This window comes from Procambarus clarkii, chromosome 41, assembly GCF_040958095.1.
Source record: "Procambarus clarkii isolate CNS0578487 chromosome 41, FALCON_Pclarkii_2.0, whole genome shotgun sequence".
NCBI classification, from domain to species: domain Eukaryota; kingdom Metazoa; phylum Arthropoda; class Malacostraca; order Decapoda; family Cambaridae; genus Procambarus; species Procambarus clarkii.
In genome coordinates this window covers 32,291,655-32,319,623 of record NC_091190.1, presented here as the reverse complement: position 1 = coordinate 32,319,623, position 27,969 = coordinate 32,291,655, and the positions used below count along the sequence as shown (strand labels likewise).

Here is a 27,969-nt window from a genome sequence, read left to right as displayed (position 1 = left end):
ACCCTCCATCATCATCACCACCACTACCCTCCATCGTCATCACCACCACTACCCTCCAAAATCATCACCACCACTACCCACCACCATCATCACCACCGCTACCCTCCACCACCATCGCCACTACCCTCCACCATCATCAACACTACCCTCCATCATCACCACTACTGCCCTCCACCATCACCACCACCACAATCCTCCACCACCACTATCCCCCACCATCACCACCCTCCATCATCCTCACCACCACTACCCACCACCACCACCACTACCCTCCACCATCATCACTACCACTTCTCACCACCATTATCACCACCACTTCCCTTCACCATCACCACCAATACCCTCCACCATCACCACTACTACCCACCACAATTATCACCACCACTACCCTTCACTATTACCACCACTACCATAACGACCACTACCATAACGACCACTACTCTTCACCACCACCATAACCACCACTACCCTCCACCACGATCATCACCACCACTCCCGTCCAACATCACCACCACTACCCAATCCACCATCACCACCACTAACCTCCACTATCATCACCACCACTACCCTCCATCATCCTCACCACCACTACCTCCATCATCCTCACCACCACTACCCACCAACATTATCACCACCACTACCCTTCATCTTCACCACAACTACCCTCCACCATCATCCCCACCACTACCAACCACCATTATCACCAACACTACCCTTCACCTCTATTACCACCACTACCCACCACGACCATAACCCCCATTACCCTCCACCACCATCACCACCAATACCCTTCACCACCATCACCACAACTACCCACCACCACCATAACCACCACTACCCTCCACCACCATCATCACCACCACTACCCACCACCACCATCATCACCACCACTACCCTCCACCATCATCACCACTACCCTCCACCATCACCACCACTACCCCTCCACCATCATCACCACTACCCTCCACCATCATCACCACTACCCACCACCATCTTAACCACCACCATAACCACCACTTCTCTCCACCACCATCATCACCACCACTACCCTCCACCACCATCATCACCACCACTACCCTCCACCATCATCATCAATACCTTCCACCAACATCACCACTACCCCTCCAACATCATCACAACTACCCTCCACCATCATCACCACTCCCCACCACCAGTACCCTTTCACCACCACCACTACCCACCACCATCATAACGACCAGTACCCTCCACCACCATCACCACCACTACCCTCCACCACAATCAACACCAATACCGTCCACCATCATCACCACCACTACCCTCCACCATCATCACCACCACCATCATCACCACTACCCTCCACCCATATCATCACCAATACCCTCCACAATTATCACCACTAACCTCCACCACTATCTTCCATCATTCTCACCACCACTATCACTACCCTCCACCATCATCACCACCACTACCCTCCACCACCATCACCACCACTACCCTCCATGATCCTCAGCACCACTACCCTTCACCATAATCACCACCACTACCCTCCACCATCATCACCACTACTACCCACTACCATCACTACAACTACCCTCCATCATCCTCACCACCACTACCCTCCACCACCATCACTAACCTCCACCATCATCTCCACCACTACCCTTTATCATCATCACCACTACTACCCACCACCACTACTCACCACCACCATCACCACCACTACCCTCCACCATCATCACCACCACTATCACCACCACTACCCTCCACCATCATCACCACCACTACCCAAACCATTATCACCACCACTACCTTTCACCACTACCATAACCACCACTACCCTCCACCACCACCCTCCACCATCCTCACAACCACTACCTTCCATCATGCTCACCACCACTACCCTCCACCATTACCACCACCACTACCCACCACCATTATCACCACCACTACCCTCCATTATCATCACCACCACTACCCTCCATCATCCTCACCACTACTTCCCTCCACCACCACTACCCTCCACTATCATCACCACAACTACCCTCCATCATCTTCACCACCACTATCCTCCACCACTATCACCACAACTACCCTCCACCATCATTACCACCACTACCCTCCACTATCATCACCACCACCGCCCTCCACCATCATCACCACCACAACCCACCACCCTCATCATCACCACTACCCTCCACTATTATCACCACTACCCTCCACCACCAATACCCTTCACCACTACTACCCATCACCACCACTACCCTCCACCAACATCACCACCACTACGCTCCGTCATCACCACCACCACTACCCTCCACCACCATCACAACCCTCCACAATCATCACCACCACTACCCACCACCATTATCACCACCACTTCCCTCCATCATCCTCAGCACCACTACCCTCCACCACCATCACCACCTCTACCCTCCACCATCATCACCACTACTACCCACCACGATCACCACAACTACCCTTCATCATCCTCACCACCACTACCCTCCACCATCATCTCCACCACCATCACAACCACTATCCTTCATAATCATCACCACTACTACCCACCACCACCACTACCCTCCACCATCATCACCGCCACTACCTAACACTATTATCACCACCACTACCCATCACCACCACTACCCTCCACCATCATCACCACCACTACCCTTCACTACTACCCACCACCACTACCCTCCACCACCATCACCACCACTACCCTTCACCACCATCACCCATCACCCCAACTACCCTCCACCACCATCATCACCACTACCCTCCACCATCACCACTACCCTCCACCTCCATCACTACCCTTCACCACCATCACCACCACTACCTACCACCAACATAACCATCACCACCACTACCCTCCACCACCACTATCCTCCACCACCACTATCCACCATTATCACTACCACTACCCACCACCACCATCACAACCACTACCTTCCACCATCATCAACACTACCCTCCAATATCACCACCACTGCCCTCCCCCATCACCACCACCACTACGCTCCATCATCCTCACCACCACTATCCACCACCATCAACACCACTACCCTCCACCATCATCACCACCACTACCCTTCACCATCATCACCACCACAACCCTCCACCACCACCCCTACCCACCACCATCACTACCCACCCCTATCACCACCACCTCTACCCTCCACCATCAACACCACTACCCACCACCATCACCACTACCCTCCGCCACCATCACCACTACCCTCCACCACTACTCTCCATCATCACCACCACCACTACCCTCCATCATCATCACCACTACCCACCACTACAACCCTTCATCATCATCACCACTACCCTGCACCATCATCACTACCACCACTACTCTCCACCATTATCACCACCACCACTTCCCTCTATCATCATCACCTACCTTACCTTGAGGTTACCTTGAGGTGCTTCCGGGGCTTAGTGTCCCCTCGGCCCGGTCGTCGACCAGGCCTCCTGGTTGCTGGACTGATCAACCAGGTTGTTAGACGCGGCTGCTCGCAACCTGACGTATGAGTCACAGCCTGGTTGATCAGGTATCCTTTGGAGGTGCTTATCCATTTCTCTCTAGAACACTGTGGGGGGTAGGCCAGTTATGCCCCTTATGTGTAGTGGAAGCGTGTTGAACAGTCTCGGCCCTCTGATGTTGATAGAGTTCTCTCTCAGAGTACCTGTTGCACCTCTGCTTTTCAACGGGGGTAGTCTGCACATCCTGCCATGTCTTCTGGTCTCATGTGATGTTATTTCTGTGTGCAGGTTTGGAACCAGCCCCTCAATTATTTTCCACGTGTAAATTATTATGTATCTCTCCCGCCTGCGCTCAAGGGAGTACAGATTTACGCTCTTTAGTCGGTCCCAGTAATTTAGATGTTTTACTGAGTGGATTCTAGCAGTAAAGGATCTCTGCACGCTCTCCAGGTCAGCAATTTCTCCAACTTTGAAAGGGGCTGTCATTGTGCAGCAGTACTCCACTCTAGAGAGCACAAGCGTTTTGAAAAGTATCATTCATCGGTATAGCATCTCTAGTGTGAAAAGTTCTTGTTATCCAACCCGTCATTTTTCTTGCAGTTGTGACGGCTACTTTATTGTGTTCTTTAAAGGTAAGATCTTCCGACATGAGTACACCCAGATCCTTTACATTTCCTTTTCGTTCTATGTTATGATTTGCCTGAGTTTTGTACGTGGTTTTTGCTTTTATATTTTCAATTTTTCCGTAGCGCATGAGCTGAACTTTTCCTCGTTAAACACCATATAATTTTCTGTAGCCCATAGAAAGACCTGATCTACATCTGATTGGAGGTTTGCCGTGTCCTCTATGTTGCCAACTCTCATGAAAATCCTAGTGTCATCTGCAAAGGATGATACAGTGCTATAGGTTGTGTTCTGGTCTATGTCCGATATGAGGATGAGAAAAAGTACTGGAGCAAGCACAGTACCCTGGGGGACTGAGCTCTTCACAATTATCAAAAGCTTTTGCGAAATCTGTGTAAATTACATCAGCGTTTTGTTTGTCTTCCATAGCATCTAATGCCATATCATAGTGGTCCAGCAACTGCGACAGGCAAGAGCGCCCTGTTCTGAAACCATGTTGTCCGGGGTTATGGAGATGCAGCCTCCGACCTGCTGCATCCGACCTGCTGCCTCCGACCTGCTGCATCCGACCTGCTGCCTTCGACCTGCTGCATCCGACCTGCTGCCTCCGACCTGCTGCCTCCGACCTGCTGCCTCCGACCTGCTGCCTCTAACCTGCTGCCTCCGACCTGCTGCCTCCGACCTGCTGCCTCCGACCTGCTGCCTCCAACCTGCTACCTCCGACCTGCTGCCTCCGACCTGTTGCCTCCGACCTGCTGCATCCGACCTGCTGCCTCCAACCTGCTACCTCCAACCTGCTACCTCCGACCTGCTGCCTCCAACCTGCTTCCTCCAACCTGCTACCTCCGACCTGCTGCCTCCAACCTGATACCTCCAACCTCCTACCTCTGACCTGCTGCCTCCGACCTGCTGCATCCGACCTGCTGCCTCCAACCTGCTACCTCCAACCTGCTACCTCCGACCTGCTGCCTCCAACCTGCTTCCTCCAACCTGCTACCTCCGACCTGCTGCCTCCGACCTGCTGCATCCGACCTGCTGCCTCAGACTTGCTACCTCCGGCCTGCTGTCTCCAACCTGCTACCTCTGACCTGCTGCCGCCGACCTGCTGCCTCCTGCCTGCTGCTTCCGACCTGCTGCCTCAGACCTGCTGCCTCCAGCTAGCCTGCTGCTTCCGACCTGCTGCCTCAGACCTGCTGCCTACAACCTGCTACCTTAGACCTGCTGCCTTCGACCTGCGTCCTCCGACCTGCTGCCTCCGACCTGCTGCCTCCGACCTGCTGCCTCCGACCTGCTGCCTCCGACCTGCTGCCACCAACCTGTTGCCTCCGACCTGCTGCCACCAACCTGTTGCCTCCGACCTGCTACCTTCGACCTGCGTCCTCCAACCTGCTGCCTCCAACCTGTTGCCTCCGACCTGCTGCCTCCGACCTGCTGCCTCCGACCGGCTGTCTCAGACTTGCTGCCTCCAACCTGCTGCATCCGACCTGCTGCCTCCAACCTGTTGCCTCCAACCTGCTGCCTCCGACCTGCTGCCTCCGACCTGCTGCCTCCAACCAGTTGCCTCCGACCTGCTGCCATCAACCTGTTCCCTCCAACCTGCTGCCTCCGACCTGCTGCCTCCGACCTGCTGCCTCCAATCTGCTGCCTCCAACCTGCTGCCACCAACCTGCTGCCTCCAACCTGTTGCCTCCAACCTGCTGCCTTCGACCTGCTGCCTCCGACCTGCTGCCTCCAACCTGTTGCCTCCGACCTGCTGCCATCAACCTGTTCCCTCCAACCTGCTGCCTCCGACCTGCTGCCTCCGACCTGCTGCCTCCAACCTGCTGCCTCCAACCTGCTGCCTCCAACCTGCTGCCTCCAACCTGCTGCCACCAACCTGCTGCCACCAACCTGCTGCACCGAACTGCTGCCTCCAACCTGCTGCCACCAACCTGCTGCCACCAACCTGCTGCCTCCAACCTGCTGCCACCAACCTGCTGCCACCAACCTGCTGCCTCCAACCTGCTGCTACCAACCTGCTGCCACCAACCTGCTGCCTCCAACCTGCTGCCTCCAACCTGCTACCACCAACCTGCTGCCACCAAACCTACTGCCTCCAACCTGCTGCCACCAACCTGCTGCCTCCAACCTGCTGCCACCAACCTGCTGCCACCAATCTGCTGCCACCAACCTGCTGCCTCCAACCTGCTGCCACCAACCTGCTGCCACCAACCTGCTGCCTCCAACCTGCTGCCACCAACCTGCTGCCTCCAACCTGCTGCCTCCAACCTGCTGCCACCAACCTGCTGCCACCAACCTGCTGCCTCCAACCTCCTGCCACCAACCTGCTGCCTCCAACCTGCTGCCACCAACCTGCTGCCACCAACCTGCTGCCACCAACCTGCTGCCTCCAACCTGCTGCCACCAACCTGCTGCCACCAACCTGCTGCCTCCAACCTGCTGCCACCAACCTGCTGCCACCAACCTGCTGCCTCCAACCTGCTGCCTCCAACCTGCTGCCACCAACCTGCTGCCACCAACCTGCTGCCTCCAACCTGCTGCCACCAACCTGCTGCCTCAAACCTGCTGCCACCAACTTGCTGCCACCAACCTGCTGCCACCGACCTGCTGCCTCCAACCTGCTGCCACCAACCTGCTGCCTCCAACCTGCTGCCACCAACCTGCTGCCACCAACCTGCTGCCACCAACCTGCTGCCACCAACCTGCTGCCTCCAGCCTGCTGCCACCAACCTGCTGCCACCAACCTGTTGCCTCCAACCTGCTGCCACCAACCTGCTGCCACCAACCTGCTGCCACCAACCTGCAGCCACCAACCTGCTGCCACCAACCTGCTGCCACCAACCTGCTGTCACCAACCTGCTGCCACCAACCTGCTGCCACTAACCTGCTGCCACCAACCTGCTGCCACCAACCTGCTGCCACCAACCTGCTGCCTCCAACCTGCTGCCACCAACCTGCTGCCACCAACCTGCTGCCACCAAACTGCTGCCACCAACCTGCTGCCACCAACCTGCTGCCACCATCCTGCTGCCTCCAACCTGCTGCCACCAACCTGCTGCCTCCAACCTGCTGCCACCAACCTGCTGCCACCAACCTGCTGCCACCAACCTGCTGCCTCCAACTTGCTGCCACCAACTTGCTGCCACCAACCTGCTGCCACCAAACTGCTGCCACCAACCTGCTGCCACCAACCTGCTGCCACCATCCTGCTGCCTCCAACCTGCTGCCACCAACCTGCTGCCTCCAACCTGCTGCCACCAACCTGCTGCCACCAACCTGCTGTCACCAGCCTGCTGCCACCAACCTGCTGCCACCAACCTGCTGCCACCAACCTGCTGCCACCAACCTGCTGCCTCCAACCTGCTGCCACCAACCTGCTGCCACCAACCTGCTGCCACCAAACTGCTGCCACCAACCTGCTGCCACCAACCTGCTGCCACCATCCTGCTGCCTCCAACCTGCTGCCACCAACCTGCTGCCTCCAACCTGCTGCCACCAACCTGCTGCCACCAACCTGCTGCCACCAACCTGCTGCCTCCAACCTGCTGCCTCCAACCTGCTGCATCCGAAATGCTGCCTCCAACCTGCTGCCACCATCCTGCTGCCACCAACCTGCTGCCTCCAACCTGCTACATCCGAACTGCTGCCTCCAACCTGCTGCCACCAACCTGCTGCCACCAACCTGCTGCCTCCAACCTGCTGCCACCGACCTGCTGCCACCAACCTGCTGCGTCCGAACTGCTGCCTCCAACCTGCTGCCACCAACCTGCTGCCACCAACCTGCTGCATCCGAACTGCTGCCTCCAACCTGCTGCCACCGACCTGCTGCCACCAACGTGCTGCCTCCGACCTGCTGCCTCCGACCTGCTGCCTCCGACCTGCTGCCTCCAACCTGCTACCTCCGACCTGTTGCCTCCGACCTGCTGCCTCCGACCTGCTGCATCCGACCTGCTGCCTCCAACCTGCTACCTCCAACCTGCTACCTCCGACCTGCTGCCTCCAACCTGCTTCCTCCAACCTGCTACCTCCGACCTGCTGCCACCAACGTGCTGCATTCGAACTGCTGCCTCCAACCTGCTGCCACCAACCTGCTGCCACCAACCTGCTGCCTCCGACCTGCTGCCTCCGACCTGCTGCCTCCGACCTGCTGCCTCCGACCTGCTGCCTCCAACCTGCTACCTCCGACCTGTTGCCTCCGACCTGCTGCCTCCGACCTGCTGCATCCGACCTGCTGCCTCCAACCTGCTACCTCCAACCTGCTACCTCCGACCTGCTGCCTCCAACCTGCTTCCTCCAACCTGCTACCTCCGACCTGCAGCCTCCAACCTGCTACCTCCAACCTCCTACCTCTGACCTGCTGCCTCCGACCTGCTGCATCCGACCTGCTGCCTCCAACCTGCTACCTCCAACCTGCTACCTCCGACCTGCTGCCTCCAACCTGCTTCCTCCAACCTGCTACCTCCGACCTGCTGCCTCCGACCTGCTGCATGCAACCTGCTGCCTCAGACTTGCTACCTGCGGCCTGCTGTCTCCAACAAGCTACCTCTGACCTGCTGCCGCCGACCTGCTGCCTCCAGCCTGCTGCTTCCGAACTGCTGCCTCAGACCTGCTGCCTACAACCTGCTACCTCCGACCTGCTGCCTTCGACCTGCGTCCTCCGACCTGCTGCCTCCGACCTGCTGCCTCCAACCTGCTACCTCCATCCTGCTACCTCCGACCTGCTGCCTCCGACCTGCTGCATCCGACCTGCTGCCTCAGACTTGCTACCTCCGGCCTGCTGTCTCCAACCTGCTACCTCTGACCTGCTGCCGCCGACCTTGTTCCTCCATCCTGCTGCTTCCGACCTGCTGCCTCAGACCTGCTGCCTCCAGTTAGCCTGCTGCTTCCGACCTGCTGCCTCAGACCTGCTGCCTACAACCTGCTACCTCCGACCTGCTGCCTTCGACCTGCGTCCTCCGACCTGCTGCCTCCGACCTGCTGCCTCCGACCTGCTGCCTCCGACCTGCTGCCTCCGACCTGCTGCCACCAACCTGTTGCCTCCGACCTGCTGCCACCAACCTGTTGCCTCCGACCTGCTGCCTTCGACCTACGTCCTCCAACCTGCTGCCTCCAACCTGTTGCCTGCGACCTGCTGCCTCCGACCTGCTGCCTCCGACCGGCTGTCTCAGACTTGCTGCCTCCAACCTGCTGCATCCGACCTGCTGCCTCCAACCTGTTGCATCCAACCTGCTGCCTCCGACCTGCTGCCTCCGACCTGCTGCCTCCAACCTGTTGCCTCCGACCTGCTGCCATCAACCTGTTCCCTCCAACCTGCTGCCTCCGACCTGCTGCCTCCGACCTGCTGCCTCCAACCTGTTGTCTCCGACCTGCTGCCTCCAACCTGCTGCCACCAACCTGTTGCCTCCAACCTGCTGCCTCCGACCTGCTGCCTCCGACCTGCTGCCTCCAACCTGCTGCCTCCAACCTGCTGCCTCCAACCTGCTGCCTCCAACCTGCTGCCTCCAACCTGCTGCCACCAACCTGCTGCCACCAACCTGCTGCACCGAACTGCTGCCTCCAACCTGCTGCCACCAACCTGCTGCCACCAACCTGCTGCCTCCAACCTGCTGCCACCAACCTGCTGCCACCAACCTGCTGCCTCCAGCCTGCTGCTACCAACCTGCTGCCACCAACCTGCTGCCTCCAACCTGCTGCCTCCAACCTGCTACCACCAACCTGCTTCCTCCAACCTGCTACCTCCGACCTGCTGCCTCCGACCTGCTGCATCCGACCTGCTGCCTCAGACTTGCTACCTCCGGCCTGCTGTCTCCAACCTGCTACCTCTGACCTGCTGCCGCCGACCTGCTGCCTCCAGCCTGCTGCTTCCGACCTGCTGCCTCAGACCTGCTGCCTCCAGCTAGCCTGCTGCTTCCGACCTGCTGCCTCAGACCTGCTGCCTACAACCTGCTACCTTAGACCTGCTGCCTTCGACCTGCGTCCTCCGACCTGCTGCCTCCGACCTGCTGCCTCCGACCTGCTGCCTCCGACCTGCTGCCTCCGACCTGCTGCCACCAACCTGTTGCCTCCGACCTGCTGCCACCAACCTGTTGCCTCCGACCTGCTACCTTCGACCTGCGTCCTCCAACCTGCTGCCTCCAACCTGTTGCCTCCGACCTGCTGCCTCCGACCTGCTGCCTCCGACCGGCTGTCTCAGACTTGCTGCCTCCAACCTGCTGCATCCGACCTGCTGCCTCCAACCTGTTGCCTCCAACCTGCTGCCTCCGACCTGCTGCCTCCGACCTGCTGCCTCCAACCAGTTGCCTCCGACCTGCTGCCATCAACCTGTTCCCTCCAACCTGCTGCCTCCGACCTGCTGCCTCCGACCTGCTGCCTCCAATCTGCTGCCTCCAACCTGCTGCCACCAACCTGCTGCCTCCAACCTGTTGCCTCCAACCTGCCGCCTTCGACCTGCTGCCTCCGACCTGCTGCCTCCAACCTGTTGCCTCCGACCTGCTGCCATCAACCTGTTCCCTCCAACCTGCTGCCTCCGACCTGCTGCCTCCGACCTGCTGCCTCCAACCTGCTGCCTCCAACCTGCTGCCTCCAACCTGCTGCCTCCAACCTGCTGCCTCCAACCTGCTGCCACCAACCTGCTGCCACCAACCTGCTGCACCGAACTGCTGCCTCCAACCTGCTGCCACCAACCTGCTGCCACCAACCTGCTGCCTCCAACCTGCTGCCACCAACCTGCTGCCACCAACCTGCTGCCTCCAACCTGCTGCTACCAACCTGCTGCCACCAACCTGCTGCCTCCAACCTGCAGCCTCCAACCTGCTGCCACCAACCTGCTGCCACCAAACCTACTGCCTCCAACCTGCTGCCACCAACCTGCTGCCTCCAACCTGCTGCCACCAACCTGCTGCCACCAATCTGCTGCCACCAACCTGCTGCCTCCAACCTGCTGCCACCAACCTGCTGCCACCAACCTGCTGCCTCCAACCTGCTGCCACCAACCTGCTGCCACCAACCTGCTGCCTCCAACCTGCTGCCTCCAACCTGCTGCCACCAACCTGCTGCCACCAACCTGCTGCATCCAACCTCCTGCCACCAACCTGCTGCCTCCAACCTGCTGCCACCAACCTGCTGCCACCAACCTGCTGCCACCAACCTGCTGCCTCCAACCTGCTGCCACCAACCTGCTGCCACCAACCTGCTGCCTCCAACCTGCTGCCACCAACCTGCTGCCACCAACCTGCTGCCTCCAACCTGCTGCCTCCAACCTGCTGCCACCAACCTGCTGCCACCAACCTGCTGCCTCCAACCTGCTGCCACCAACCTGCTGCCTCAAACCTGCTGCCACCAACTTGCTGCCACCAACCTGCTGCCACCGACCTGCTGCCTCCAACCTGCTGCCACCAACCTGCTGCCTCCAACCTGCTGCCACCAACCTGCTGCCACCAACCTGCTGCCACCAACCTGCTGCCACCAACCTGCTGCCTCCAACCTGCTGCCACCAACCTGCTGCCACCAACCTGTTGCCTCCAACCTGCTGCCACCAACCTGCTGCCACCAACCTGCTGCCACCAACCTGCAGCCACCAACCTGCTGCCACCAACCTGCTGCCACCAACCTGCTGTCACCAACCTGCTGCCACCAACCTGCTGCCACCAACCTGCTGCCACCAACCTGCTGCCACCAACCTGCTGCCACCAACCTGCTGCCTCCAACCTGCTGCCACCAACCTGCTGCCACCAACCTGCTGCCACCAAACTGCTGCCACCAACCTGCTGCCACCAACCTGCTGCCACCATCCTGCTGCCTCCAACCTGCTGCCACCAACCTGCTGCCTCCAACCTGCTGCCACCAACCTGCTGCCACCAACCTGCTGCCACCAACCTGCTGCCTCCAACTTGCTGCCACCAACTTGCTGCCACCAACCTGCTGCCACCAAACTGCTGCCACCAACCTGCTGCCACCAACCTGCTGCCACCATCCTGCTGCCTCCAACCTGCTGCCACCAACCTGCTGCCTCCAACCTGCTGCCACCAACCTGCTGCCACCAACCTGCTGTCACCAGCCTGCTGCCACCAACCTGCTGCCACCAACCTGCTGCCACCAACCTGCTGCCACCAACCTGCTGCCTCCAACCTGCTGCCACCAACCTGCTGCCACCAACCTGCTGCCACCAAACTGCTGCCACCAACCTGCTGCCACCAACCTGCTGCCACCATCCTGCTGCCTCCAACCTGCTGCCACCAACCTGCTGCCTCCAACCTGCTGCCACCAACCTGCTGCCACCAACCTGCTGCCACCAACCTGCTGCCTCCAACCTGCTGCCTCCAACCTGCTGCATCCGAAATGCTGCCTCCAACCTGCTGCCACCATCCTGCTGCCACCAACCTGCTGCCTCCAACCTGCTACATCCGAACTGCTGCCTCCAACCTGCTGCCACCAACCTGCTGCCACCAACCTGCTGCCTCCAACCTGCTGCCACCGACCTGCTGCCACCAACCTGCTGCGTCCGAACTGCTGCCTCCAACCTGCTGCCACCAACCTGCTGCCACCAACCTGCTGCATCCGAACTGCTGCCTCCAACCTGCTGCCACCGACCTGCTGCCACCAACGTGCTGCCTCCGACCTGCTGCCTCCGACCTGCTGCCTCCGACCTGCTGCCTCCAACCTGCTACCTCCGACCTGTTGCCTCCGACCTGCTGCCTCCGACCTGCTGCATCCGACCTGCTGCCTCCAACCTGCTACCTCCAACCTGCTACCTCCGACCTGCTGCCTCCAACCTGCTTCCTCCAACCTGCTACCTCCGACCTGCTGCCACCAACGTGCTGCATTCGAACTGCTGCCTCCAACCTGCTGCCACCAACCTGCTGCCACCAACCTGCTGCCTCCGACCTGCTGCCTCCGACCTGCTGCCTCCGACCTGCTGCCTCCGACCTGCTGCCTCCAACCTGCTACCTCCGACCTGTTGCCTCCGACCTGCTGCCTCCGACCTGCTGCATCCGACCTGCTGCCTCCAACCTGCTACCTCCAACCTGCTACCTCCGACCTGCTGCCTCCAACCTGCTTCCTCCAACCTGCTACCTCCGACCTGCAGCCTCCAACCTGCTACCTCCAACCTCCTACCTCTGACCTGCTGCTTCCGACCTGCTGCATCCGACCTGCTGCCTTCAACCTGCTACCTCCAACCTGCTACCTCCGACCTGCTGCCTCCAACCTGCTTCCTCCAACCTGCTACCTCCGACCTGCTGCCTCCGACCTGCTGCATGCAACCTGCTGCCTCAGACTTGCTACCTGCGGCCTGCTGTCTCCAACAAGCTACCTCTGACCTGCTGCCGCCGACCTGCTGCCTCCAGCCTGCTGCTTCCGAACTGCTGCCTCAGACCTGCTGCCTACAACCTGCTACCTCCGACCTGCTGCCTTCGACCTGCGTCCTCCGACCTGCTGCCTCCGACCTGCTGCCTCCAACCTGCTACCTCCATCCTGCTACCTCCGACCTGCTGCCTCCGACCTGCTGCATCCGACCTGCTGCCTCAGACTTGCTACCTCCGGCCTGCTGTCTCCAACCTGCTACCTCTGACCTGCTGCCGCCGACCTTGTTCCTCCATCCTGCTGCTTCCGACCTGCTGCCTCAGACCTGCTGCCTCCAGTTAGCCTGCTGCTTCCGACCTGCTGCCTCAGACCTGCTGCCTACAACCTGCTACCTCCGACCTGCTGCCTTCGACCTGCGTCCTCCGACCTGCTGCCTCCGACCTGCTGCCTCCGACCTGCTGCCTCCGACCTGCTGCCTCCGACCTGCTGCCACCAACCTGTTGCCTCTGACCTGCTGCCACCAACCTGTTGCCTCCGACCTGCTGCCTTCGACCTACGTCCTCCAACCTGCTGCCTCCAACCTGTTGCCTCCGACCTGCTGCCTCCGACCTGCTGCCTCCGACCGGCTGTCTCAGACTTGCTGCCTCCAACCTGCTGCATCCGACCTGCTGCCTCCAACCTGTTGCATCCAACCTGCTGCCTCCGACCTGCTGCCTCCGACCTGCTGCCTCCAACCTGTTGCCTCCGACCTGCTGCCATCAACCTGTTCCCTCCAACCTGCTGCCTCCGACCTGCTGCCTCCGACCTGCTGCCTCCAACCTGTTGTCTCCGAACTGCTGCCTCCAACCTGCTGCCACCAACCTGTTGCCTCCAACCTGCTGCCTCCGACCTGCTGCCTCCGACCTGCTGCCTCCAACCTGCTGCCTCCAACCTGCTGCCTCCAACCTGCTGCCTCCAACCTGCTGCCTCCAACCTGCTGCCACCAACCTGCTGCCACCAACCTGCTGCACCGAACTGCTGCCTCCAACCTGCTGCCACCAACCTGCTGCCACCAACCTGCTGCCTCCAACCTGCTGCCACCAACCTGCTGCCACCAACCTGCTGCCTCCAGCCTGCTGCTACCAACCTGCTGCCACCAACCTGCTGCCTCCAACCTGCTGCCTCCAACCTGCTACCACCAACCTGCTGCCACCAACCTGCTGCCTCCAACCTGCTGCCACCAACCTGCTGCCTCCAACCTGCTGCCACCAACCTGCTGCCACTAACCTATTGCCACCAACCTGCTGCCTCCAACCTGCTGCCACCAACCTGCTGCCAAAAACCTGCTGCCTCCAACCTGCTGCCACCAACCTGCTGCCACCAACCTGCTGCCTCCAACCTGCTGCCTCCAACCTGCTGCCACCAACCTGCTGCCACCAACCTGCTGCCTCCAACCTGCTGCCACCAACCTGCTGCCTCCAACCTGCTGCCACCAACCTGCTGCCACCAACCTGCTGCCTCCAACCTGCTGCCACCAACCTGCTGCCTCCAACCTGCTGCCACCAACCTGCTGCCACCAACCTGCAGCTACCAACCTGCTGCCACCAACCTGCTGCCACCAACCTGCTGCCACCAACCTGCTGTCACCAGCCTGCTGCCACCAACCTGCTGCCACCAACCTGCTGCCACCAACCTGCTGCCACCAACCTGCTGCCTCCAACCTGCTGCCACCAACCTGCTGCCACCAACCTGCTGCCACCAAACTGCTGCCACCAACCTGCTGCCACCAACCTGCTGCCACCAACCTGCTGCCTCCAACCTGCTGCCACCAACCTGCTGCCTCCAACCTGCTGCCACCAACCTGCTGCCACCAACCTGCTGCCTCCAACCTGCTGCCACCAACTTGCTGCCACCAACCTGCTGCCTCCAACCTGCTGCCACCAACTTGCTGCCACCAACCTGCTGCCTCCAACCTGCTGCCTCCACCCTGCTGCATCCGAACTGCTGCCTCCAACCTGCTGCCACCATCCTGCTGCCACCAACCTGCTGCCTCCAACCTGCTACATCCGAACTGCTGCCTCCAACCTGCTGCCACCAACCTGCTGCCACCAACCTGCTGCCTCCAACCTGCTGCCACCGACCTGCTGCCACCAACCTGCTGCGTCCGAACTGCTGCCTCCAACTTGCTGCCACCAACTTGCTGCCACCAACCTGCTGCCTCCAACCTGCTGCCTCCAACCTGCTGCATCCGAAATGCTGCCTCCAACCTGCTGCCACCATCCTGCTGCCACCAACCTGCTGCCTCCAACCTGCTACATCCGAACTGCTGCCTCCAACCTGCTGCCACCAACCTGCTGCCACCAACCTGCTGCCTCCAACCTGCTGCCACCGACCTGCTGCCACCAACCTGCTGCGTCCGAACTGCTGCCTCCAACCTGCTGCCACCAACCTGCTGCATCCGAACTGCTGCCTCCAACCTGCTGCCACTGACCTGCTGCCACCAACGTGCTGCATTCGAACTGCTGCCTCCAACCTGCTGCCACCAACCTGCTGCCACCAACCTGCTGCCTCCGACCTGCTGCCTCCGACCTGCTGCCTCCGACCTGCTGCCTCCGACCTGCTGCCTCCAACCTGCTACCTCCGACCTGTTGCCTCCGACCTGCTGCCTCCGACCTGCTGCATCCGACCTGCTGCCTCCAACCTGCTACCTCCAACCTGCTACCTCCGACCTGCTGCCTCCAACCTGCTTCCTCCAACCTGCTACCTCCGACCTGCTGCCTCCAACCTGCTACCTCCAACCTCCTACCTCTGACCTGCTGCCTCCGACCTGCTGCATCCGACCTGCTGCCTCCAACCTGCTACCTCCAACCTGCTACCTCCGACCTGCTGCCTCCAACCTGCTTCCTCCAACCTGCTACCTCCGACCTGCTGCCTCCGACCTGCTGCATGCGACCTGCTGCCTCAGACTTGCTACCTCCGGCCTGCTGTCTCCAACAAGCTACCTCTGACCTGCTGCCGCCGACCTGCTGCCTCCAGCCTGCTGCTTCCGAACTGCTGCCTCAGACCTGCTGCCTACAACCTGCTACCTCCGACCTGCTGCCTTCGACCTGCTTCCTCCGACCTGCTGCCTCCGACCTGCTGCCTCCAACCTGCTACCTCCATCCTGCTACCTCCGACCTGCTGCCTCCGACCTGCTGCATCCGACCTGCTGCCTCAGACTTGCTACCTCCGGCCTGCTGTCTCCAACCTGCTACCTCTGACCTGCTGCCGCCGACCTTGTTCCTCCATCCTGCTGCTTCCGACCTGCTGCCTCAGACCTGCTGCCTCCAGCTAGCCTGCTGCTTCCGACCTGCTGCCTCAGACCTGCTGCCTACAACCTGCTGCCTCCGACCTGCTGCCTCCGACCTGCTGCCACCAACCTGTTGCCTCCGACCTGCTGCCACCAACCTGTTGCCTCCGACCTGCTGCCTTCGACCTACGTCCTGCAACCTGCTGCCTCCAACCTGTTGCCTCCGACCTGCTGCCTCCGACCTGCTGCCTCCGACCGGCTGTCTCAGACTTGCTGCCTCCAACCTGCTGCATCCGACCTGCTGCCTCCAACCTGTTGCCTCCAACCTGCTGCCTCCGACCTGCTGCCTCCGACCTGCTGCCTCCAACCTGTTGCCTCCGACCTGCTGCCATCAACCTGTTCCCTCCAACCTGCTGCCTCCGACCTGCTGCCTCCGACCTGCTGCCTCCAACCTGTTGTCTCCGACCTGCTGCCTCCAACCTGCTGCCACCAACCTGTTGCCTCCAACCTGCTGCCTCCGACCTGCTGCCTCCGACCTGCTGCCTCCAACCTGCTGCCTCCAACCTGCTGCCTCCAACCTGCTGCCTCCAACCTGCTGCCTCCAACCTGCTGCCACCAACCTGCTGCCACCAACCTGCTGCACCGAACTGCTGCCTCCAACCTGCTGCCACCAACCTGCTGCCACCAACCTGCTGCCTCCAACCTGCTGCCACCAACCTGCTGCCACCAACCTGCTGCCTCCAGCCTGCTGCTACCAACCTGCTGCCACCAACCTGCTGCCTCCAACCTGCTGCCTCCAACCTGCTACCACCAACCTGCTGCCACCAACCTGCTGCCTCCAACCTGCTGCCACCAACCTGCTGCCTCCAACCTGCTGCCACCAACCTGCTGCCACCAACCTACTGCCACCAACCTGCTGCCTCCAAACTGCTGCCACCAACCTGCTGCCAAAAACCTGCTGCCTCCAACCTGCTGCCACCAACCTGCTGCCACCAACCTGCTGCCTCCAACCTGCTGCCTCCAACCTGCTGCCACCAACCTGCTGCCACCAACCTGCTGCCTCCAACCTGCTGCCACCAACCTGCTGCCTCCAACCTGCTGCCACCAACCTGCGGCCACCAACCTGCTGCCACCAACCTGCTGCCTCCAACCTGCTGCCACCAACCTGCTGCCACCAACCTGCTGCCTCCAACCTGCTGCCACCAACCTGCTGCCACCAACCTGCTGCCTCCAACCTGCTGCCTCCAACCTGCTGCCATCAACCTGCTGCCACCAACCTGCTGCCTCCAACCTGCTGCCACCAACCTGCTGCCTCAAACCTGCTGCCACCAACTTGCTGCCACCAACCTGCTGCCACCGACCTGCTGCCTCCAACCTGCTGCCACCAACCTGCTGCCTCCAACCTGCTGCCACCAACCTGCTGCCACCAACCAGCAGCTACCAACCTGCTGCCACCAACCTGCTGCCACCAACCTGCTGCCACCAACCTGCTGTCACCAGCGTGCTGCCACCAACCTGCTGCCACCAACCTGCTGCCACCAACCTGCTGCCACCAACCTGCTGCCTCCAACCTGCTGCCACCAACCTGCTGCCACCAACCTGCTGCCACCAAACTGCTGCCACCAACCTGCTGCCACCAACCTGCTGCCACCATCCTGCTGCCTCCAACCTGCTGCCACCAACCTGCTGCCTCCAACCTGCTGCCACCAACCTGCTGCCACCAACCTGCTGTCACCAGCCTGCTGCCACCAACCTGCTGCCACCAACCTGCTGCCACCAACCTGCTGCCACCAACCTGCTGCCTCCAACCTGCTGCCACCAACCTGCTGCTACCAACCTGCTGCCACCAAACTGCTGCCACCAACCTGCTGCCACCATCCTGCTGCCTCCAACCTGCTGCCACCAACCTGCTGCCTCCAACCTGCTGCCACCAACCTGCTGCCACCAACCTGCTGCCACCAACCTGCTGCCTCCAACCTGCTGCCTCCAACCTGCTGCATCCGAAATGCTGCCTCCAACCTGCTGCCACCATCCTGCTGCCACCAACCTGCTGCCTCCAACCTGCTACATCCGAACTGCTGCCTCCAACCTGCTGCCACCAACCTGCTGCCACCAACCTGCTGCCTCCAACCTGCTGCCACCGACCTGCTGCCACCAACCTGCTGCGTCCGAACTGCTGCCTCCAACCTGCTGCCACCAACCTGCTGCCACCAACCTGCTGCATCCGAACTGCTGCCTCCAACCTGCTGCCACCGACCTGCTGCCACCAACGTGCTGCCTCCGACCTGCTGCCTCCGACCTGCTGCCTCCGACCTGCTGCCTCCAACCTGCTACCTCCGACCTGTTGCCTCCGACCTGCTGCCTCCGACCTGCTGCATCCGACCTGCTGCCTCCAACCTGCTACCTCCAACCTGCTACCTCCGACCTGCTGCCTCCAACCTGCTTCCTCCAACCTGCTACCTCCGACCTGCTGCCACCAACGTGCTGCATTCGAACTGCTGCCTCCAACCTGCTGTCACCAACCTGCTGCCACCAACCTGCTGCCTCCGACCTGCTGCCTCCGACCTGCTCCCTCCGACCTGCTGCCTCCGACCTGCTGCCTCCAACCTGCTACCTCCGACCTGTTGCCTCCGACCTGCTGCCTCCGACCTGCTGCATCCGACCTGCTGCCTCCAACCTGCTACCTCCAACCTGCTACCTCCGACCTGCTGCCTCCAACCTGCTTCCTCCAACCTGCTACCTCCGACCTGCTGCCTCCAACCTGCTACCTCCAACCTCCTACCTCTGACCTGCTGCCTCCGACCTGCTGCATCCGACCTGCTGCCTCCAACCTGCTACCTCCAACCTGCTACCTCCGACCTGCTGCCGCCAACCTGCTTTCTCCAATCTGCTACCTCCGACCTGCTGCCTCCGACCTGCTGCATGCAACCTGCTGCCTCAGACTTGCTACCTGCGGCCTGCTGTCTCCAACAAGCTACCTCTGACCTGCTGCCGCCGACCTGCTGCCTCCAGCCTGCTGCTTCCGAACTGCTGCCTCAGACCTGCTGCCTACAACCTGCTACCTCCGACCTGCTGCCTTCGACCTGCGTCCTCCGACCTGCTGCCTCCGACCTGCTGCCTCCAACCTGCTACCTCCATCCTGCTACCTCCGACCTGCTGCCTCCGACCTGCTGCATCCGACCTGCTGCCTCAGACTTGCTACCTCCGGCCTGCTGTCTCCAACCTGCTACCTCTGACCTGCTGCCGCCGACCTTGTTCCTCCATCCTGCTGCTTCCGACCTGCTGCCTCAGACCTGCTGCCTCCAGTTAGCCTGCTTCTTCCGACCTGCTGCCTCAGACCTGCTGCCTACAACCTGCTACCTCCGACCTGCTGCCTTCGACCTGCGTCCTCCGACCTGCTGCCTCCGACCTGCTGCCTCCGACCTGCTGCCTCCGACCTGCTGCCTCCGACCTGCTGCCACCAACCTGTTGCCTCCGACCTGCTGCCACCAACCTGTTGCCTCCGACCTGCTGCCTTCGACCTACGTCCTCCAACCTGCTGCCTCCAACCTGTTGCCTCCGACCTGCTGCCTCCGACCTGCTGCCTCCGACCGGCTGTCTCAGACTTGCTGCCTCCAACCTGCTGCATCAGACCTGCTGCCTCCATCCTGTTGCCTCCAACCTGCTGCCTCCGACCTGCTGCCTCCGACCTGCTGCCTCCAACCTGTTGCCTCCGACCTGCTGCCATCAACCTGTTCCCTCCAACCTGCTGCCTCCGACCTGCTGCCTCCGACCTGCTGCCTCCAACCTGTTGTCTCCGACCTGCTGCCTCCAACCTGCTGCCACCAACCTGTTTCCTCCAACCTGCTGCCTCCGACCTGCTGCCTCCGACCTGCTGCCTCCAACCTGCTGCCTCCAACCTGCTGCATCCAACCTGCTGCCTCCAACCTGCTGCCTCCAACCTGCTGCCACCAACCTGCTGCCACCAACCTGCTGCACCGAACTGCTGCCTCCAACCTGCTGCCACCAACCTGCTGCCACCAACCTGCTGCCTCCAACCTGCTGCCACCAACCTGCTGCCACCAACCTGCTGCCTCCAGCCTGCTGCTACCAACCTGCTGCCACCAACCTGCTGCCTCCAACCTGCTGCCTCCAACCTGCTACCACCAACCTGCTGCCACCAACCTGCTGCCTCCAACCTGCTGCCACCAACCTGCTGCCTCCAACCTGCTGCCACCAACCTGCTGCCACCAACCTACTGCCACCAACCTGCTGCCTCCAACCTGCTGCCACCAACCTGCTGCCAAAAACCTGCTGCCTCCAACCTGCTGCCACCAACCTGCTGCCACCAACCTGCTGCCTCCAACCTGCTGCCTCCAACCTGCTGCCACCAACCTGCTGCCACCAACCTGCTGCCTCCAACCTGCTGCCACCAACCTGCTGCCTCCAACCTGCTGCCACCAACCTGCTGCCACCAACCTGCTGCCTCCAACCTGCTGCCACCAACCTGCTGCCTCCAACCTGCTGCCACCAACCTGCTGCCACCAACCTGCAGCTACCAACCTGCTGCCACCAACCTGCTGCCACCAACCTGCTGCCACCAACCTGCTGTCACCAGCCTGCTGCCACCAACCTGCTGCCACCAACCTGCTGCCACCAACCTGCTGCCACCAACCTGCTGCCTCCAACCTGCTGCCACCAACCTGCTACCTCCGACCTGCTGCCTCCAACCTGCTTCCTCCAACCTGCTACCTCCGACCTGCTGCCTCCGACCTGCTGCATGCAACCTGCTGCCTCAGACTTGCTACCTGCGGCCTGCTGTCTCCAACAAGCTACCTCTGACCTGCTGCCGCCGACCTGCTGCCTCCAGCCTGCTGCTTCCGAACTGCTGCCTCAGACCTGCTGCCTACAACCTGCTACCTCCGACCTGCTGCCTTCGACCTGCGTCCTCCGACCTGCTGCCTCCGACCTGCTGCCTCCAACCTGCTACCTCCATCCTGCTACCTCCGACCTGCTGCCTCCGACCTGCTGCATCCGACCTGCTGCCTCAGACTTGCTACCTCCGGCCTGCTGTCTCCAACCTGCTACCTCTGACCTGCTGCCGCCGACCTTGTTCCTCCATCCTGCTGCTTCCGACCTGCTGCCTCAGACCTGCTGCCTCCAGTTAGCCTGCTGCTTCCGACCTGCTGCCTCAGACCTGCTGCCTACAACCTGCTACCTCCGACCTGCTGCCTTCGACCTGCGTCCTCCGACCTGCTGCCTCCGACCTGCTGCCTCCGACCTGCTGCCTCCGACCTGCTGCCTCCGACCTGCTGCCACCAACCTGTTGCCTCCGACCTGCTGCCACCAACCTGTTGCCTCCGACCTGCTGCCTTCGACCTACGTCCTCCAACCTGCTGCCTCCAACCTGTTGCCTCCGACCTGCTGCCTCCGACCTGCTGCCTCCGACCGGCTGTCTCAGTTTTGCTGCCTCCAACCTGCTGCATCCGACCTGCTGCCTCCAACCTGTTGCCTCCAACCTGCTGCCTCCGACCTGCTGCCTCCGACCTGCTGCCTCCAACCTGTTGCCTCCGACCTGCTGCCATCAACCTGTTCCCTCCAACCTGCTGCCTCCGACCTGCTGCCTCCGACCTGCTGCCTCCAACCTGTTGTCTCCGACCTGCTGCCTCCAACCTGCTGCCACCAACCTGTTGCCTCCAACCTGCTGCCTCCGACCTGCTGCCTCCGACCTGCTGCCTCCAACCTGCTGCCTCCAACCTGCTGCCTCCAACCTGCTGCCTCCAACCTGCTGCCTCCAACCTGCTGCCACCAACCTGCTGCCACCAACCTGCTGCACCGAACTGCTGCCTCCAACCTGCTGCCACCAACCTGCTGCCACCAACCTGCTGCCTCCAACCTGCTGCCACCAACCTGCTGCCACCAACCTGCTGCCTCCAGCCTGCTGCTACCAACCTGCTGCCACCAACCTGCTGCCTCCAACCTGCTGCCTCCAACCTGCTACCACCAACCTGCTGCCACCAACCTGCTGCCTCCAACCTGCTGCCACCAACCTGCTGCCTCCAACCTGCTGCCACCAACCTGCTGCCACCAACCTACTGCCACCAACCTGCTGCCTCCAACCTGCTGCCACCAACCTGCTGCCAAAAACCTGCTGCCTCCAACCTGCTGCCACCAACCTGCTGCCACCAACCTGCTGCCTCCAACCTGCTGCCTCCAACCTGCTGCCACCAACCTGCTGCCACCAACCTGCTGCCTCCAACCTGCTGCCACCAACCTGCTGCCTCCAACCTGCTGCCACCAACCTGCTGCCACCAACCTGCTGCCTCCAACCTGCTGCCACCAACCTGCTGCCTCCAACCTGCTGCCACCAACCTGCTGCCACCAACCTGCAGCTACCAACCTGCTGCCACCAACCTGCTGCCACCAACCTGCTGCCACCAACCTGCTGTCACCAGCCTGCTGCCACCAACCTGCTGCCACCAACCTGCTGCCACCAACCTGCTGCCACCAACCTGCTGCCTCCAACCTGCTGCCACCAACCTGCTGCCACCAACCTGCTGCCACCAAACTGCTGCCACCAACCTGCTGCCACCAACCTGCTGCCACCAACCTGCTGCCTCCAACCTGCTGCCACCAACCTGCTGCCTCCAACCTGCTGCCACCAACCTGCTGCCACCAACCTGCTGCCACCAACCTGCTGCCTCCAACCTGCTGCCACCAACTTGCTGCCACCAACCTGCTGCCTCCAACCTGCTGCCACCAACTTGCTGCCACCAACCTGCTGCCTCCAACCTGCTGCCTCCACCCTGCTGCATCCGAACTGCTGCCTCCAACCTGCTGCCACCATCCTGCTGCCACCAACCTGCTGCCTCCAACCTGCTACATCCGAACTGCTGCCTCCAACCTGCTGCCACCAACCTGCTGCCACCAACCTGCTGCCTCCAACCTGCTGCCACCGACCTGCTGCCACCAACCTGCTGCGTCCGAACTGCTGCCTCCAACCTGCTGCCACCAACCTGCTGCCACCAACCTGCTGCATCCGAACTGCTGCCTCCAACCTGCTGCCACCGACCTGCTGCCACCAACGTGCTGCATCCGAACTGCTACCTCCAACCTGCTGCCACCAACCTTCTGCCACCAACCTGCTGCCACCGACCTGCTGCCACCAACCTGCTGCATCCGAACTGCTGCCTCCAACCTGCTGCCACCAACCTGCTGCCACCAACCTGCTGCATCCGAACTGCTGCCTCCAACCTGCTGCCTCCAACCTGCTGCCACCAAACTGTTGCCACCAACCTGCTGCCTCCAACCTGCTGCATCCGAACTGCTGCCACCAACCTGCTGCCTCCAACCGGCTGCCTCCAAACTGTTGCCACCGACCTGCTGCCTCAGACTTGCTGCCTCTATCCTGCTGCATTAGACCTGCTGCCTCCAACCTGCTGCCTCCGACCTGCTGCCTCCGACCTACTGCCTCTGACCTGCTGCCTTCGACGTGCTGCCTCCGACCTGCTGCCTCCGACCTGCTGCTTCCTTCCTGCTGCCGCCGACCTGCTGCCTCCGACCTGCTGCCTCCGACCTGCTGCCTCCGACCTGCTGCCTCCGACCTACTGCCTTCGACCTGCTGCTTCCAACCTGCTGCCTCCGACCTGCTGCCTCACGCCTGGCACCCAGCCTCACTCCTGGTGCCCAGCCACACTCCTGGCACCCAGCCTCACTCTTGGCACCCAGCCTCACTCCTGGCACCCAGCCTCACTCCTGGCACTCAGGCTCACGCCTGGCACCCAGCCTCACTCCTGGCACTTAGCCTCACCCCTGGCACCCAGCCACACTCCTGGCACCCAGCCTCACTCTTGGCACCTAGCATCAATCCTGTTACCTAGCCTCACTCCTGGCACCCAGCCTCACTTCTGGCACCCAGCCTCACTCCTGGCACTCAGCCACATTCCTGGCACCCAGCCTCACTCCTGGCACCCAGCCTCACTCCTGGCACCCAGCCCCACTCCTGGCACCCAGCCTCACTCGTGGCACCTAGCCTCACTACTGACACCCAGCCCCACTCGTGGCACCTAGCCTCACGCCTGGCACCCAGCCTCACTCCTGGCACCCAGCCTCACTCCTGGCACCCAGCCTCACTTCTGGCACCCAGCCTCACTCCTGGCACTCAGCCACATTCCTGGCACCCAGCCTCACTCCTGGCACCCAGCCTCACTCCTGGCACCCAGCCTCACTCCTGGCACCCAGCCTCACTCCTGGCACCCAGCCTCACTCCTGGCACCCAGCCTCACTCGTGGCACCTAGCCTCACTATGAATGTCCAGAATGTGGAAAGAGATTCAGTCAGCGTGGACATATGAAGACTCACAGGATGGTGCATGTGGATGAGAGACCTTTTCAATGTGCCGAGTGTGGCAAAAAATTTAGATTACGTGGAAATATAATAGAGCACATGTTAGTGCATTCAGGAGACAAACCTCATGAATGTCCAGAGTGTGGAAAGAGATTCAGTCAGCGTGGAAGTATGAAGACTCACATGTTAGTGCATTTAGGAGATAAACCTCATGAATGTCCAGAGTGTGGGAAGAGATTCAGTTTTCTTGGAAATATGAAGACTCACATGTTAGTGCATTCAGGTGACAAACCTCACAAGTGTCCAGAGTGTGGAATGCGATTTAGTCGTCTTGGAGATATGAAGACTCACATGTTAGTGCATTCAGGTGACAAACTTCACAAGTGTCCAAAGTGTGGGAAGAGATTCAGTCGTCTTGGAGATATGAAAACTCACATGAAGGTGCATGTGGATGAGAGACCTTTTCAATGTGCCGAGTGTGCCAAAAAATTTAAATCACGTGGAACTATAATAAAGCATATGTTAGTGCATTCAGGTGACAAACTTCACGAGTGTCCAGAGTGTGGGAAGAGATTCAGTCAGCTTGGAAATATGAAGAGGCACAAGATGATACATGCAGATAATAGGCTAAACACTTTGAGTGTGGAAGATAATTAAGAGAATGTTGAAGGATAATGAGGCGCATAATGGTAAGTTATGTGCCACATAATGGCATATAACTTACCTCTAATCTAACAGTGTGCTGTCACAATGTCAGTTGGATGTTCTTCAGATGTAATTATATTTTGTTTGAGAAATACATTTCACCATGAAAGGTAAAGATCTGAAGATATTATATTATATCAAAACAAATCAAATGTTTATTCAGGTAAAGTACATAAATACAAGGTTAGATTCAAACATTGATGGATTTATAGATAGAGCTAGTACATACAATGCCTAAAGCCACTATTATGCAAAGCATTTCGGGCAAGAAAAACACTAAGACTAAAACTTAATACTAATTGAGATTAAAGTTTAAAATGTGTTGAGAAAATACAAAGAAGTTAAAAGGGGGGGGGGTGAACATGGCAGAAAAATAGCATATATACAATTTGGTAAACAAACAGCATTGTTTAAAAAAGTAGACATGGGTTGGGAGAGATACAGTATTTAACATGATTGGGAAGGTCATTCCACGTTCTGGGTCCCTTGATTTGTAGAACATTTCTAGCTTGATTAAGTCGTACTCTTGGAATATCAAATAGGTATTTGCTTCTGGTGTGGTGCTCATGGGTTCTGTTACAGCCTTCGAGGAAGCTTTTAAGGTCAAGATTGACATTACAGTTCGACGTTTTATATCTATAAAATACACATGAGAGGATGTGCAGTGACTTATTATCTAACATTCAGAGATTTGAGTAAGGGTACCGCGTGCTGTCTGGGGCCAGAGTTAGATATTGTCGTAATAGCAGTTTTGTGTTGAGTAATTAGAAGACATAAATGATTTTGGGTAGTAGAACCCTAAGCACAAATACCATAGTTGAGATAAGGATATATGAGAGAGTAATAGTGTCATCAGGGCAGGGCGAGGTACATAATATATGATCTAAGAAAGAATGCCAACAGTTTTTGAAGCTTTTTTTGATATATTTAGAATGTGTCCCTGGAAATTCAGCTTGTGGTCAATGAGAACGCCACGGAATTTGCCATCTACTTTGTTACAAATTTGGGTATTTGTTACGCTGAGATTTATTTGATTTGCGGATTTATTGCCAAACAAAATATTGAAAGTTTTGTCAATGTTGAGGGTGAGTTTGTTGGCAGTTAGCCAGAGATGGACTTTATTTAGCTCAGTATTCACTGTGACATTTAGAGCAAGGGGGTCAGGACTGGAGTAAATGAAGGTTGTGTCGTCAGCAATTAGAATTGGTTTGAGGTGTTGGGAGGCATTTGGAAGGTCATTAATGTAGATGAAAAAGAGAGGACCAACTATGCTGCCTTGAGGAACCCCAATGTTGATGGGTAGGGTGGGAGAAATTGAATTATTCACAAAAACATACTGGAGCCTGTCAGTAAGGTAAGCCTGAAGGTATTGCAGGGAGTGACCTCTGACTCAATAATGATGTAATTTAAGAAGAAGCTTTTGGTGGTTGACAGTGTCAAAGGCCTTATGCAGGTCCACAAATAACCAAACAGGGAACTCAAAAGTGCATCGTTAGTGATTTTTTTGGGTCTGAAGCCAATGTGGCTAGTGAAAGTTAGAGGACCAAGCAAGAACTAGAGAAGCTGTCACTATAGGAAAACTCAAAATTGCTTATCTAATCTTGAGGTTATCTCGAGATGATTTCGGGGCTTTAGTGTCCCAGCGGCCCGGTCCTCGACCCGGCTTCCACCCCCAGAAAGCAGCCCGTGACAGCTGACTAACACCCAGGTACCTATTTTTTTGCTAGGTAACAGGGGCATAGGGTGAAAGAAACTCTGCCCATTGTTTCTCGCCGGCACCTGGGATCGAACGCAGGACCACAGGATCACAAGTCCAGCGTGCTGTCTGCTCGGCCGACCGCTCCTTATAAGTACAGTATAGAAATATCTCTTTAGCAAAGATAAAACAAAGTTTTAAATGTTTTTCTTCATATTTATGTAAATAATGATGTGCTTTCTTTTTTTTGCTCTGTGGAAATTTATTGAAAATGTAATATACTCTAAATAAGTTATGAACATTTTTGTTGTAATATTATTTATTATTGGAGCTGGTGAAGAAGACAGTCTGAGACGTACTTATGATGAGACCATTTGATTGGTAGGGAAATGTATGTTAATCAAGGAGTTTTCACATCAGATTCATATGCAAACTGATGTACATTTTTTTAGTCCGATTTATGAGTTTTACTCTTGACTATAAATATTTCAATGAAGAGTTTATTTATTTATTTATTTATTTATTTATTTATTTATGCATATACAAGAATGTACATAAGGAATGTGAGGATACA

The 27,969-nt window shown here is 59.1% G+C and overlaps 1 protein-coding gene across 1 annotated transcript in view; it reads left to right on the top strand.

The window, feature by feature from the left end:
* Positions 1-27,969, top strand: part of LOC138373240 (mediator of DNA damage checkpoint protein 1-like) — a 62,216-nt gene that overhangs the window by 27,146 nt on the left and 7,101 nt on the right. Inside the window, exons 2-3 of the mRNA XM_069339279.1 lie at positions 8,420-9,217; positions 13,187-14,222. Coding sequence (XP_069195380.1) covers positions 8,420-9,217; positions 13,187-14,222 — 1,834 coding nt within the window. The remainder of the gene's footprint in view (positions 1-8,419; positions 9,218-13,186; positions 14,223-27,969) is intronic.